This window comes from Leptonychotes weddellii, chromosome 5 (assembly GCF_054177405.1).
Source record: "Leptonychotes weddellii isolate Sample4059 chromosome 5, ASM5417740v2, whole genome shotgun sequence".
NCBI lineage: Eukaryota > Metazoa > Chordata > Mammalia > Carnivora > Phocidae > Leptonychotes > Leptonychotes weddellii.
The window spans coordinates 12,225,529-12,241,598 of record NC_138373.1 but is presented as its reverse complement, the minus strand read 5'-3'; the positions used below and the strand labels follow the sequence as shown (position 1 = coordinate 12,241,598).

Below are 16,070 nucleotides of genomic sequence, written 5' to 3'. Positions count from 1 at the left end.
ACCCCCCCACCTTAGTTAGATTTCATTTATCTGTGTAACAGCTCACTCACGCTGCCAGAAACTCTTTTTCAAGATAATAGGCCCTTAAAAATATAACTGTTGAAAAGTATAATTCATCCAGAAAAATGATACAGGATTTGTTATAGGAAAAAATTTTGGTCCCAAGGTCTCATTTCTAATATTCTCCTAAATAAATTTAGAAAATAAACTTCAAAATCTATATTTAAAAAAATTAAGTTGAACAAAATAGGGAGGGGGAGGGAGGAGAGGATGCGATTTTTGGTGGAGAGTGTACCTCTTAAAATCACAGAATTCAAATCTATTCTCACCGTGCCGATACCAAATCAAGTATTTCCTTGTATACTAAAAATTAAGTAAATAAAGCACCCCAGTACTCACGGTGGCAGACAGGGCTCTATCTCAGAATATTTAGCACCCTAATATGGCACTATTCATTATAGTTCATAAGTTTAAAAAAAAGAAAAATCCTAACTGCTTCCCCCGGCATGTGCTAGACCCAGTCGAGACCAAGACCATGTCCTTGTCAGCAGCATCTTCTACCACAAGATCAAGTTTTGCCCCTAGGGGCCCCCAGCTCCCTGAACACTTGCTGACAGAGCAGGATACCAGCCTGGGGCACCATCTTATGAAACACGAGAAAGAGAACACCCCCCCCTCAACAAAACAGGCTTCGGGGAGCCACCTGAAAGAGCAGGGGGTCACGGACACGGTCCAAGTCTTCAGACGGCTCTCTCTCCTCCTCGGCCCTCCTCCCGACTCCCAGAATTCTACGAGCGTTAATCTGCTATGACTTGGTGCGTAGCACAGACAGGTACCTTGTTGTAAGTGGTGGCAATCCCCCAAGATGCTCAAGAAGACAAAATTACCCTTTAAGAAGTTAACTACCAGCAGTGGATGGGACGGTTTGGAGGGCATCGAGAATACCCCCCTCCCCGTGCACACGCACAGTGCTCGACAGAACTTTCCAGAAAGGAGTGCCTACCTGAGGCCCTGGGTTAGCGCTGCCCGGAGCAGGGCACATTCCCTTCTCCCCGGCAGAGACGGACAAGGCTGAGGGAGCCCCCTAAATGGCTACCGCTCCCCGTTCCACCTCCTGTGCCCCGACGGCCCGTTCCACCCCCGCGTGCTGCATCGAAAAAGAGTCGCGCTCTACTTATCCTCACATTTCGGCCTGGGGTACGCACCATGGGAGGTGCTGGAGTCGGCATGATGGCGGTGGGCGGGATGGCGTGGGGGAACGGCGTGAAGGTGTGCTGGTGCGTGTGCTGGTGTGTGTGCTGGTGCTGGTGCTGGTGCTGGTGGAACTCGGTCCGCAGGTAGGGCGGAGGGCCCAGGGCCGCCCCACGGTCAGCACTCTGAGAGGCCAGAAAGCGTGTGTTCAGTTCCTGTCGCAAGAGGTCTTGCTCTGGAAAAGAAGGAGAGGGAGAGGATGACGCTTCCTGCCGCACCAGGAATAGCCTTCCGAGCAGGACATCTGAGTACCTGACCAGAGGGGGACAAGGACCAAGGGCGCCCCCGAAAGCCCCGGGGCCCCCAGACGGAAGGGGCCCACCGACCGGGGGATCCTGACACCCAGTCACAGTCGGATCGTGTTCTTCTAGGCGCTCGGCCTTCGGGGACAGGCTCCAGGCCGAAGCGCCAAGAGGCTGATTTTCGGCTCTGTCAGTGTCAGCTCAGGGAGCCAGGGCCTGGGCGGTCACCCATCCGGGGCTCGGTTCCCTCATCTACCGGAGGGGGACATTAATATTGTGCACGTTGTGGGCTGTTTGGGGGGGTTCGAGAAACTAACGTATTTTCATGCTTCAGAACAGCTGACTGCACCCTGATCTCTGTTACCACAGCCATGTTCTCGTGCCTTCTTCTTCAAGGGGGAATTTCTGCAGTAGGGGTAGAACATGGCTATGATGGACCCCAACTTGGGATCCCGGCCTGATCAATACAGGGGAGGAGAAGAGGGGCCGATACCTAACACTCGATTTTGTTAACACTTAAAGCTCTGGGCACGAAAAGTGCATCTTCCCCTCTGAAGAAGGGAGAAGGCCCTCCTCATTGAAAACAAACCCCTTAAACCAGGATGGAATTCTCAGGGCCTGGAATGGAACAGTCTCTGGGCCTGGCAATGTTTCTGTCCCTCTCACGGGAGCCCAGGCGACAGGGCATCTACAATCCGTGTGTTCCCACTCAGTGGGTGAACTCAGTTGGAAAAGCCTCCTGACTTCCAACAAACTGCTTCCCCCTGGCAGTTGTTTGGGTCGGTATGCTGCTGGTACATGTTTTGGCTGAACTTCAGCCCATACAGGGCCGGAGGAAGGTTACAAGAATACATCTAACAAAGCAGGAAATCGTCAAAAGAGAAAACCCAGCCCCAAGGGGCAGCACAGACAGCGAGGCCACCAGCGGGAGAGACTGGGGGTGGGGGGAGGGGCTCGGGGAGGGGGCTCGGCGGGCAGGCTCCTCCCTCCTACCTGAGTAAGTGCTTCCGGCCGGGTGTCCGGGGACCTGCAGACTCCCTGAAGTCAGAGGCGGTGGAGGAGGCAAAGCCGTGGGAGGGGCAAACATATTGGGGTGATGTGAGTGTGCGGGGGGCTGGAGGGTGGGCGTGAAGCTGTGCAGGGGGCTGTGGTTGGGCAGTGCGAGGGGGAACGGGGAGGCCGAGGGGTGGTGAGAGATGTGAGGAGGGGCGGGCTGAGTCTTTGCTGGAGTGCTGCTTCTGCTACTGCTGTTGGAGTAACCACCACAAAATAAAAAAAATTAAAAAAAAAAAAAAAGGAAGAAGAAAGGAAAAAAGAGGTTAGACTTTTATTTTCTTAAAAAAAAAAAAAAAATCCTATCTCCCTGCCCAAAACCATTCAACACCTTCTCCTGCTCCTTCCTCTTTATACTCTTTACAGACCCTGCCCCGGGGAACACAAGAAGCTTCTGCTGGGATCACAACCGCGGACAACAGGAGCTGAGGCCCCAGAGCTTTGGCCGATAACCCAGGTCCGCTCCCCACTCTGCTGCCAAGTTCTCGTCTCTGCCCCAGGAGCCCTGCGCCCTCACGTCCTCCACTAGCCACATGTCCTACAGTTTTCAGAGAGGAGTAAGAACAGGGGCCTGACCTCACCCCGTCGGACCGTGACCCCCTTCAATGAAGAAGCACAGGTAGGAGGTGAACCAGGGAGCCCCTGATCACCGCTCTGGTCTGGGGGCCACGGACATGAACTCGGGGGCAGAACCCCGGCGAAGGCAGTTTCCTTCCCCTGTCCTAGACAGGAAGCAGCAGGCTCCAGAATCCCCCTAGTCACCAGGTTGTCACAAGGGAAACAAAGTCACAAGAGTCCTGGGAGGTTAGAATTACAACCCCCGGGGCCAAGCAAGGTTTCGGTCTCCCTTTCCTTGGCAGTCCTCCCCTGTGCTACTTTGAAAACTCTCCTTTGTAGTTTGGCAAAGACGAGGCAGGAGAGAGCCTGGATCTCCACCACAGGGCTCCTCGTTCTCCAAACGCAGCCTGCTTCTCGGCCTCTCAGACCGCCTTGGAGGTCCGTGGTAATAGAAAAACCTCAACCAGAAACCTCCCTGGCCCTCATCTTCCTGACTCTGGAGTCGCAGGGAGATGGAGCATCTTTGAGCTGTCCTCCCTCGGAGGCAAATGGCCTCCCTTCTAAGACTCTCCCAGCGCTGGGTGTCCCTCAGGTTTCTGCGCTAGTTCTCACGCATGCCGCCCCTTCCCTGGGCCCTCTCCCTGCCCTCCGGGCTCTGCTTCCCGAGAACACAGCGACAGCGTTTGCAACAAGAAACGCCAGTCTGCTTGGGAACTCCTTACCCACTCCCACCTGAAGAAGAAGGCAACAGGCCAAAAAAGCAGGTTGGCTCACCTTAAGCTGTTGAGGCTTAAGCTACTGCTGTTGTAGGCGGACAATGGCTGGGAGAGGCTCTGGGACGAGGGGTGGGCCTGCACAGGCGGGAGGCTCTGATGGAGCAGCTGGGCAGGGGACTGAGGCCTCGGCGGCCTCTGCACTGGAGGCTGAGGGGCGGGCTGAAGCTGGGCCTCTGGGGGCGCCTGTGGCGGCTGTGTGCTTGGACGTGGGGGCTGAGGCGGGGCCTCTGTGCGCTGCACCAGGTCGGGGTCTGGAGAAGGAGCTCGCGGCTGGGGCTCCGCCTGGGGCTGGGGCAGCGGCTGAGGGACCTGAGGGCAGGGGTCTTTAAGCACCAGGGGCTCAAAGATCGGCTCTTTGCAACAGTCCTGGCTCTTCTCCTGGCTTCTCTCTAGACCCGATATCTTGGGGACAATCGGCCCTGCATCCTGGCCGTCATGTTCCGGGAGCGTGCCAACAGCTAACTCCGGATCTGTATGGGGGAGAGAGCAAAGACAAAATCACAGGCAATGACACGAGTGTGAAACACGGAGCAGAAAGCCGAGTCCAAGCCCAGACCCCACAGTCCCACCAACACGGCACACGGCCTGGTGCCACGTCCTGACGTGACCGCTTGCGGGACATGAGCACACCGCGACCAGGGCCGATGGTAGATGGGTAAAGGCGAGCTGGCCGCAGGAGGCTGCGTTCCAGAAAGCGGCCTAGGCCACCAGAGTCTGAAAATGCAGGTTGACTTTAATCCTGACAGAGCCTTTTATGCAGCAAAATTAAGAAACAATAGCTGACGAGTTAATTTTTTCCCTTTTCAAATATATACAGTTCTTGAATATACAAAAGAGCGGTGTTTTCAAACAGCGAGTGAAGCAAATGTTATTTAACCACACACAGATGTTTCTTCTTGGCCTCGCCTCTTCCCCCTTTCCATTCTGACTGATGAGACACACTTGACATTTACAGAAATAATTTCGTGTTTGGCCAAGTGCTAAACTCTGGTCAAACGTCGGGCCTCCTCATGCTCACCAACTGATCCTAGCAACGTCTGAGATCCAAGGTGCAAACGTGAATTCCAATCAATTTACAGCCAACTACACATGCCAGACATTTTAAAGGGTCCTGCCACCTCTCTGGACCACTGGGTGCAATGCTGAATGCTGACGCTAAGTCTGGATGTATAATTTAAGTGAAATTCCACAACCATGGAAGAAATGTAGAAGATACATGCTCTTGTTATGAATTAAAAAGATAGGCTTCTCTGGGTGCCTGGGGGGCTCACTTGGTTAAGCGTCCGACTCTTGGTTTCGGCTCAGGTCACGATCTCAGGGTTGTGGGATCAAGCCCTGTGTCGGGCGCGCTCAGCATGGAGTCTCCTTACGATTCTCTCTCCCTCACCCTCTGCCCCTCCCCATCCCGCTCACGTGTGTGTTCTCTTTCTAAAATAAAGTCTTAAAAATAATAATAAAAAAAGAAAAGCTATGCCTCTCTCCAAACCTCCATGCCACATCACAAAGTGGTTACTTGATTAGCCCGTAAGTCCAACTCTATCAAATCCTCTAGCAGGAGAATGAAAGACAAATGTGGCATTAAATAGAAAGAAATGCCCCGATTGGTGAGTAAGTACTTTTGTATACATCTGGGGGGAGAAATGACCTTTCCCACATCTTTGTGCCAAAAAAAGCCATCCTTTTATTATCATACAGCGCAGAAATAGGAAGAGAACAGATTACAATATTCTCCAAAATGAGGATGTGTTCCAGGCATTCCTCAAGAAACTACTTTGGGCATGATCTTTCTCTTCCAATCTCACTGTATCAAGTGTGAGAAATAAGTGGTATTCTCCCTGGTCCTATCCATTTCTGCCGATGTCCTCTCGGGTACACATGCTTTGCCATTTTTCTTCCCTGGAATTTGCGTCAAAGCAACCCATTATTTTCACTGTTCTTTTGGTAAAAGAGATCAAACCTGTGACACGCACAAAAGCAGAAACGAACTGGGTTTATAAACAAAGCACATTTTTGGCTAAAGTGACCCTGGCTGGCTTTACGCCTCACAGAACAGCCTGGAACAAACGCCCTGACAGCATATGAAAAGACCGTAGTACCCTCCTTGCGTGTCTCGGCTCCAAGGATAAAGCATCCAATAAGGCCCTGGTGAAAAGTAACTCCAGACTTCTGGCGTCCCACTCACGCATATTTCCATCCAGTGCTGTCCGTCAGAACTCTCCTGGGAAGATTTTTGCTTGTGATAAGCTGAGACTTTAGGAATTCCCAAAAACCTTCGTTTCTAACTTGAGGGCTGAGAACATCAAGATTCTTGATGGGGACAGACCCCACGCAGCCAAAACTCCTAAATCATGAAAGAAGACCCTTTATCTGCAGACATCCACACCCAGAGGTCGTGGCTCAGCTTCTCTTTCAACGTTTTTGCTACCATTTCCACAAGATTACCATAGCAAGTACTTACATGAGCTAGATACACAGGCTTCCCACAATGCAAGAGGGTTAGTTAGGTCTGGGGCAGAAGCACTAACACCCCACACATCCTAACCGCACAAAACACAAGAGATTCTCCTCCGTAAGGGGTGCTTCCCACTCTGACACTCAGACGACTAATTTAGGATTATAATGCCTGCTATAATGGCAGGAACACATTTCTATCCTTTCCAAGGGCTTTGTTCTCCCTGGACTGGGATGGTGAGGAATAAATACGTAAGTATTTTCCATCTCGTTACATTTAAATTCAAAGTCATGTTCTCCCTCCAAAAGTCAGTGTCCAAAGTTTCTCTCTGACATAAAAGAAAGTTTCCTCTTCCAAGGGACACCACCCAGAGGCTATCAGCTTAGATTTTCTTATGCCGGTAAGGAAGCACATTAGAAACACACAGCTAAGTGCTTCGTTTATGTAGCCTGACTATATTTATCTCCTTGTTCTTTATTTAATGGGCTTCTAGAATGTGGACGACACAGCCAGGGAAGTTTGCCGGGGGCATGGTGCAGGCGTGGGCTCGCTTCCCAAGGTTCCGTAAAGGCAAACAGGGTTGGCTTTCGGGTCTCCTCTGTTGTCCCACTGTCGTTGTGGGTTAGCACCAACCCGGACACAGCCAGAACGAGGGGAGCAGCACCCAGACTGGGGATTGCCATCTCGGACAATCAGTGGGCAATCACTCTAGTGAGCCCTGTGAATTTCTACGGGATTGTCTGTGATGAATGACTCAGAGAGGACCCAGAAGCACAGAATTTCGGCACAAGACCAGAATCTGGGAAACCATCTCAGCACTTCTCAAACATTTAAAATGCATACAAATGACCTGGACATCTGATTAAAATGCCGAGTTGGAATCAGGAGTTCTGGGGTGGGGCTCCAGAGTCTCCCTTTCTGAGTATTTCCCAGGTGATACTACTGAGGCTTGGACCCTTCCGTGAGAAGCAAGGAAGTTATCCAGTCCTCTCCGATAAGATGGGGGAAAAGCCCAGAGAAGCTAAGCAACTTGCTTGCTGGCGGTCACCCGGCTGTTTAATAAATTAGATGACTTTCGTTCTAGTCCCAACTCTGGCCACCACTCACTGCTCTTTCTCTGACTTCCACTTTGCTGCCCCCTCCAAAACAAAAATCCTAAAGCAAAGCAGGAATCCATTAAAATATTTGGTACAATGAGATAGTGCAAAGGGTTAGTTAGGAAAGCTACAAAGAGTTGCGGGAGCGGAGCACTTCAGCTAAACCTGAAAGCTATCACCAGTCCATCGATGCCCCATTGCTGTGAAACCGCAAGCAAGGCAGTGGCAGGTTGTAAGGTTGGTAAGAACTTTGGGGCTGAGACAGTTTCACGACTCCCCATTTACACGAGTCTCTTGAGGCACAGATTAGGCGTCATGCGTTTTTGTGGCTAATCGGTAATGCATTTCCTCTTCTGTTCAATTATTCAATAAATGTATCTTCCCAGTTAAGCTTTTCCATCTTGACAGTCAATTTGTCTTACTGTGCTCCAAAATTGGCAAGAACACATTTAAAAAAAAAATCATTTTGTATTGCTCTGTGTGCTCTGAGTTTGCCAAAGGATGAAATTTGCTGAGGTTGGAAATAAGAATGTGCAAATTGACCAGTCTTATTTACAAGTTTCACTCATTACATTCTGGGGTTTTAAAATCTCTCTTCTGTGATTATAAAAATAGCACATCGTGCTTATAATATAATACATGCAAATTAAAATTACACTGCATAGTGTACAGTACAAGGGGTGGATCTGCTACATGTAAATTGTATCTCAATAACCTTGACTCAAACACAATATATTTTTTAAAAAGGTAAGGGCAGATTAAGAAAAATTTAATTTTGGGGCACCTGGGTGGCTCAGTTGGTTAAGCAACTGCCTTCGGCTCAGGTCATGATCCTGGAGTCCCAGGATCGAGTCCCATATCAGGCTCCCCGCTCAGCGGGGAGTCTGCTTCTGCCTCTGAACCTCTCTCCTTTCGGGTTCTCTCTCTCATTCTCTCTCTCTCAGATAAATAAATAAAATCCTTAAAAAAAAAAAAAAAAAGAAACATTTAATTTTGATCCAAATATGATTCAAGTTCCCTGGGGAAAATGGAGCTTGCTAGTACTTTACTAGTAGAATAAAAACCTACAACTTCTGTGGAGGGCAATTTGGCAACATTGAGCCAAGAAACTAAAGAAGCTCAGCAAGGATTTATAGACACAGTGAAACAATTGCTCTGAATTGCAAGTTTGGAAAGAACTAAAATGTAATCATTTGGGAACTGGTTACATATAAATCTGATACATCCATACAATGGAAGATGTTACAGCCTGAAAAGGAATGAGGAACTCTGTGCATACAACCTATTGGCATACTGCTAAGCTTCTGTGAAAACCAGAAGAAAAGTAATATATATTCATTTTCTTTTATGCATAAAGAAGCTCTAGAAGAGAGCCTATGACACCAGTAGGGGGCTCAGGCAGAAGAACCAGACAGACAGGGAGCTATAGGAGGGGGAGATACTTGACTATACACATACATACATATTTAATTTTTGAGTCATGTGATCATGTTACCTGTTAAAATTCTTAAAGGAAAACTGGTCCTACATTTAAGAACAGTTTGAGCAAGAAAAAAAAAGCACAGCAAACAAAACTGAGAATTTGAATAGTGGTAGGACCATAGACATGGAGAGTGTATGTTATATAAAGTAAGACACTAGAATGCACAAGTTTATAATAATAAATGTGAAAATAAAATGGATTTTATGAAAACATATCAATTACTAAAACTGACTCAAAAACAAATAAACCTGATCATAGAAGTAAACTGGAAAGACTCAATGATAGACACCTTCCTCTTAACCCAGAAATATGTCCCAGGTATATTTAGTGTTATAGACAATGTGGACTGAACCTGTTAAGAAACAAACTATTCCTGTCATTTACATTAAAAACCAACAGCAACATGACAAAAGGAAGAGGAAAAACACCTATTTACAAAAAATATAATTATTGGGGTGCCTGGGTGGCTCAGTTGTTAAAGCGTCTGCCTTTGGCTCAGGTCATGATCCCAGGGTCCTTGGATTGAGCCCCGCATCGGGCTCCCTGCTCAGCAGGAGGCCTGCTTCTCCCTCTCCCACTCCCCCTGCTTGTGTTCCCTCTCTCGCTGTGTCTCTCTCTGTCAAATAAATTAATAAAATATTGTAAAAAATATATAATTAGCTAGAAAACACAATCTGCTAAAAAATATGAGAATAAGAGAACTCAGCAAAATACCCAAATAAGAAAACCCCACAAACTTCTGTAGCTTTTCTACACACCAGCAATAGTGAATAGAGACTTAAAATAAAAAAAGGATCCCCTTTACAATAACTAACGTCATATAATTCTTGGAAACAAACCTAACAAGAAAATGACAGGGCCTATAAAGTCTCAGAAACGTACCCTCCAAAATGCTTTGAGTCTATGTTCAAGGGTATTTTATGATGAGACAGAGAAGAGGGGGTGGGGAGAGAAGTCAAAGCCACTTAAGAGGTGGTTCTCTTTAGAGGATACCACCCCTAGGTGGAGATTTCACACTTGTGGGAGTGTGTTTGGTTGTCCCAGTGGCTGGAGGGCACTGGTGGCTCTTAGGGACCTTAGATGTACTGGAATATGAAGGACAATACCACACAATATCTCAGTTAATGTCCTAAAATCCCACTGCACATTTGTGCAGTTAGAACCTGACTCTGTTTTCGCATATAAACACAAAATTTTCTGCACAGTTTTAATACACACTGGATTTTCCAGGAATGCAACTGTCGCATGTTGCTTTGTCTGTTATATCTTGTTACGAACCACCAAGAGTTGGTTGTTCACCATTTGGGAAAATCATGACATCAGTGGGATGGCTGCTCCTGGCGTTTTAATTACCAAGTCGCAGGTACCTATATGAATTGCTTTCGTAGCAGCCACATTTACGTACCATTCTATGTATAGATTTGAGCATCTGACCATTTCATTGTCTTCTAATGTAAAGAAATATTTACATACTTAAAAGCATATTATGTTATTACAAATTACTTGCTACTTGTTTTTCCTTTACTTTTAATTAGAGCGTTATAGGCATTTTAAAATTACATATATAGATAGGCATCTAACTATATCTTTTGTTCCAGAAAGTAAAGAATGAAAGTGCATTATAAAACATTTATATGGGTGTGCTAGGTTGAGATTTGCTGTGTTATGTCTCTAAGATGAACTACTCTGTTTCTGGAAGCCCAATTTCTTAGGGCAAAAATACAGCAACTACTCCAAGGGGTCATTGTGGAAATTAAGTTAAGTTCTTTCCACGATGTAGAGCACAAAATAAATGATCAGTGTTCTCAAAACTACTGCAGAAAATAATTTCATGGAAAATATTTTGTGACAAAATTACTACCAAGTAAAATACACTATCACCAGTATGGTCTCAATACTGAAAATGATTCTCATAAATGTGTCTATGCACACACACAGAAAAAAGATGAGGAAGATAAACATCAAAATGTTAACTGTAAGCCCATCATCCAGAAATAACCACAGACTTCCATTTTTAAACTTGTGTTTTTTAACTTTTTCCAAGTTTTCTACAGTAAATATGTACTATGATTGTAAAAGAAAAAAAGACATTGCAGCTGACCCCTGAAAAGGACAGGTTTGAAGTGGGCAGGTAGGTCCACATACAGGTAGATTTTTTTCAATCAATAAAGTACAATACTGTGAATTTTCCCTTCCTTATAATCTGCTTAATAATATTTTCTTTTCTCTGACTTACTTTATTGTAAGGATACAGTATATAATATGTGTATAAAAAATGTGTTAAACAACTGTTATTTGGTGAGGCTTCTGGTCAACAGCAGGCCGGCTATTAGTACAGTTTTTGGCGAGTCCTAAGTTATGTGTGTAATTCGGATTGAGCAGGAGGGGTGTCAGGGTTCCTAACCTCCAGGTTGCTCAAGGGTCAACTGTATATTTTAAAAGGAGTTCCTTCATGGACAATGTAACTTTCAGCATCAAAGAAGTCAACTCAGAAAGTGACTGTTCAAGTCAAACGGCTTTACCTACTCGACGGAATTTTTTAAAAAGTTCTTTACCCAGAGGACAGATCAATATTTGCCTTTCAGAAATGAGGCTAGGATATGGCCTTCTATCTCCTCTGCAACATTTCTAACTGGCTCTAACTGGACAGAATATTTGGACAGAAAGGAGCTGGTGAACACTGATGATTAAGGAGGCAGAAAAAGAGAAGTAGAAGAACCTTCGTAAGGCACATTTCTGTGCTTCTGGTCTTTTCACGTCTTTACACTAGGTTAGAAAGCCCTATGACGGCTTACTCACGACAAGGTCATTATTGCAGCAAATATGAACAAGCCTTCAAGACATCAAGAAAACTATGTGGGGCCCTGACCATTAGGCAGTGTACCCACCCACCTTTCTGAATGCCTGACCCATAGCATCTAGAAATGGGTATGTCCTATTTTTACATTATTCTGTCTCCTAGTTAACGTCTCTACTTCTTTTTCCAAATGACAGAGCCACAAAGACCTCACCACACAGAAGGAATGAAGACTAATAAGCCAAATAAGGGGGCGGTGGGGGGGGGGGTGGCAAGAAACCCAGACTTTAAATTAAGGCAAAGTGGGAATATTAATAAATGTTGAGATGTTCTACATTAAAAAGCCAGAAACATATGAAAGTTATCACATTTCCGTGAATTGACACTGAATAATTTCAAGCTACTAGCCATATCCGTTCTTTAAACACCTTCTTGCCTCTTCTTGTACCTCCAATAAAATCTCCTTTTTGGCAAAGACCGCGTATTTTGTATATACTTACTAAAACAAAAATTGCACTACTGAATTAATTCAGCAATACTTTGACCTCTCCCCAGGTTTTAAATTCTGTCACTAGAGCTCCACATTCCAATGGTGTTTTACAGAAAAAGCCTACCGTCTCCAACATACACCTCTCTTTATATTCCTCCTCTCCCTCTTTCCTTCAAATCATTAAACAGAGTCCAGTTTGTTCCATTAGCAGATTCAATTACTTGAACGAAGGGAAGGATGACATTCAACCTTGCAGCTCTTCTTCTCGGTCACTGAAACTGTACAAATAAATTGAGGAAAACCCACTGTTTGTTCAAGGCAAATTAATTTTCAAACACTGCAAGAGTGGGAGATCAGGGGAATGGTGGGTGCTTGGCAGGGCTCAAAGAGATTCCATTTTGTGCTTGTCATTTTGTGTAAACATTAATTACCATCTGGGAGGCTAAGCTCTGGGCTGAAGTCTGTATTGCAAACCTCTGAGGGCTCCAGGGTTCCTAGTAAAAGCAAAATCCCAAATAGGAAAAAATACTTGCATCTAGTAAAACACCAGCCAGCCCACTGGGAAAGGTGTGCGGGGACCAGCAGGTTAGGGGTTGTCTGTTATCACAGAAGCTCGTTTGGATATCACTTAGTTTCCAAGATTAACCTACGATGGACACTGAAGGAAAATCAACAGGCTGCAGGTGAGTGTTCTTAAACTTGTTTCAAGTTTATCGCGAGTAAGCCTTGCACCACAACAAGCATCAACCCTTACGTGTATGCCCGTGTGTCTGATGCCTCAAGGCCAAAAATCTGCCTTCAAGGGGAGGATCAGCCTTGAAGATGCAGACTGCAGCCCCCAAGGATGGCTTCCTCTTATGGAACGCGGGCCCTACAGGTCAACCTGGGCTTGTGTTGTATTTCTTTTGTAGCTTCTCGCAATTCAGAGCAATGGAGGACCATGCTGGTGAAGGACCAGAATGAGAAGGAGAAAAATGAATTGTGATCTACTGGGGGGAGAGATCGGGCATAAAAAAAGTCTTGACCAAACCCAAGAGTGTCAACGTCCTAGCTGTAATCGGGTTTTTCACTTCATACAAGGAAAAGGCTGGTGTCACTTCATGTATCAGCCCTGCGTTAGGTCCCGAGGGCATGAAAGATGGACAAGAAACCACCCCAGACTTCCAGGAGCTGGGGGCTGGGAGCGTACAATGCAGTATGGAGGGAAAAACAGGGAAATGGCCGTCAGGGAGACCCGCGGCCTCCCAGTTCAGTGTTTGTTCTCTGCAAGATTCAGAGATAAGCTTAGCTAATCAGAGCTAATGAAGATATCGATATATTTTATTGATTCTGAGTTATTGATGGTCAGGCACTTTTATCTGTAACGCAGTCCTGCTGAACTGGCCCCAAGGACCTGTCTTAGGCCCAAAGCAACCGAACTGTGTCTTGGGATGTGTACAGACCTGACACGAGAGACAAGGTATCGGACAAAAAAATCTCCAATCGCGTCAAGAACACTGGAAAAACTCCAAGGACTAGTTTCAGAGAGAAAGCCCAAGCTTCCGTGCTTTGGCCTCACAGACATCTCCCCATTATTTCTGCTTGTGTCCTTCTGCCAGCCTCCATGTTCATCAGCTGGTCGAGATCACCTCCTGCTTGGTTACCATCCGCAGTACCTCCCTGCCTCTGCTCTCCGGCCCCTCCTATGGATCTCAGCTTCCTGGCCCATCCTCATCAGCCCCGTCTGGCTGTTGACCAAGTACCCACATGACCCTGTGCATGGTACACACAGAGGCACAACCACCTTTAAAACCAGTGCCCACTCGACACCTAACAAGATACTGCTGTGTCCCTAGGGCACGACAGGGGGTCCTAACGAGGGAAGGTTCTAGAAGGATTTTCAACCACATGTCTGGATTCATGCAACATGGCCTGCCTGCTCTGAGGGAACAGCAAATCTAGGGCCAAGGCTCTCACCCCAAGAAAAGCCACAGCACATATTCCTGAGACTCGAAGACAACAAGGAGCTCATTTGCTTATTTTGGAAATTCTCCAAGAGGTGGGACAAAAGCACTGAAAATAAATAACTTAAGGTGTTTGGTTAAAAAAAAAAAAAATCTTCCTGGTACCTTTCACACTGAGAACAATCGAGTGGGGATATCTGTTTACAGACGGGACACCTTCCTCACGCTACTCTGGCCCGCTGCTCACTTCTAACGTCTTCGCCTGAGGGTTTCATGTCCAGAGCCAGAAGGGGCAGTAATCGTGAGGCCAATCTGATCCTGGTCAACTGAGGCAAAAATTCTTTGGTGTAACATGTCCTTGTCGTTTTGCCTCTTACTGTGATAAGCAATCTTTCTTGGATCTGTACATGTCTGTGGTGTCAATATGTTTATGATATTAGGGGACTATGGAATGAGGCATCTAGCTAAAGGGTAGTGCGGGTATGATGATGGCATGTTAGAACGTCCATCTTTCGAGTCTATCCTCGGCTTTTCCTCGGCTCCCAGGCTCCACATACATACAAATATTCCCCATCCCCAGGTTTCTTCTTAACCCTCTGCAATGCAGGGCTATGATGTATCAGCTGAGCTTCCGGCTGACCTAAGTTCTAGTCAACATTGGCTCACTATCTCCCTGCTTCGGAGTTTGCAAGAACACACACACTGTATCCCTTTGAAAGGAGAGTGTCACCTACATTAGGCAACATCCCTGTATCTACTGCTTTTCCCTCAAAATCCCCTCTTTTCAGGGTCCAGGTATCAAAAAGAAGGTCTTAGGTTAGCCTACTTTGAAGGAGTGAAGCAAGTCTTGGTGAGTCCTCCTAGTGGCAACAAAGTCTTTCTGTTTTGAAGAGAACTGAGGAAGGAATCACAGACTCCAGGGCACGTGGACTACTCTGGCCCTGGGCCCATGCTGTGCCAAGACAGCTGCGGGGTGGGGCGGGGGGTTCATCCCCACAAGCAATGTCCGCGCTCTCAGTCACTTTTCCACCAAGTTCACGCAGCTGTCACTTGGCGAGCAGTCGAGGATGAGGCATCATCAAATATCCTAAAACCGATGTGTTCGCAATGCATGGTGGGAAAGCTCCAAGAGCCACTCCTGTCTTGTTCTCAACAGGTCACCATGGGAAGTGGGTTTTGCCTTGGGAAATAGTTACCATGCTTTGGCAATGACTGTTCCATCAGCTTTCAGACATGCCTGCCTGTACTCCTGAGGACAGATGACAAAACTCCCCAAGTCTGTTCAAACAACCTGCTATGGCCCATGGGACCTGGGTGCTGCCAAGAGCATGCAATCTGTCTGAGTAGCTTTTGTGTGAACACCGCAGATGCCTCTGGAATGAATCTATGAAAGTTGCCTTTTCCCCTGATATCATAGAGCCTTTGCTTCTCTAGTTAAAGGCGAAAGATCAGGGAAAAGAGGACTCTGACAATTTCTCTAAGTAAGTTTTGACCCTTCTGGTCCCAAACCATCGGCCACCTCATACTGAGATTCCAGTGTATTCTACAACCTTGCTATTCCAAGTGTGGTCCACAGACTAGCAACACTAACACCTGGGATCTCGTTATGGAGTTAAATTCACACTCCTCATCCATATGCAAGTTCAAGTTTGCAAAGCACTGTTCTATAGGCTACGGGGAGTGCCGGAAAGCCACAGCAAGCCCAGTGACTGGGGGACGCTATCCGCAAGGTCGCCAATCCTTCTAGGTCTCCACCTCCCCAGGCCCACTGTTAGAAATTTACTTCCTCCAAAAGCTAGTGAAACAAAAGCAAACATGAACTTTTGGGACTTCATCAAGATAAAAAGCTTCTGCACAGCAAAGGAAACTCAGTCAACAAAACAAAGAGGCAACCCACAGAATGGGAGAAGATATTTGCAAATGATACT

The 16,070-nt window shown here is 46.6% G+C and overlaps 1 protein-coding gene across 7 annotated transcripts in view; it reads right to left on the bottom strand.

Annotated features, from left to right (window-relative positions):
• The window catches only part of AUTS2 (activator of transcription and developmental regulator AUTS2), a 1,062,127-nt gene that overhangs the window by 24,222 nt on the left and 1,021,835 nt on the right, over window positions 1–16,070 (bottom strand). For 4 of the 7 annotated variants that reach the window (XM_081819609.1, XM_081819612.1, XM_081819614.1 and 1 more), the window contains 3 exons: window positions 3,879–4,350; window positions 2,487–2,740; window positions 1,185–1,426 (listed from right to left, as the gene is read on the bottom strand). In XM_081819609.1, coding sequence (XP_081675735.1) covers window positions 1,185–1,426; window positions 2,487–2,740; window positions 3,879–4,350 — 968 coding nt within the window. The remainder of the gene's footprint in view (window positions 1–1,184; window positions 1,427–2,486; window positions 2,741–3,878; window positions 4,351–16,070) is intronic. The other 3 variants (XM_081819611.1, XM_081819613.1, XM_081819610.1) reach the window with 2 other exon arrangements.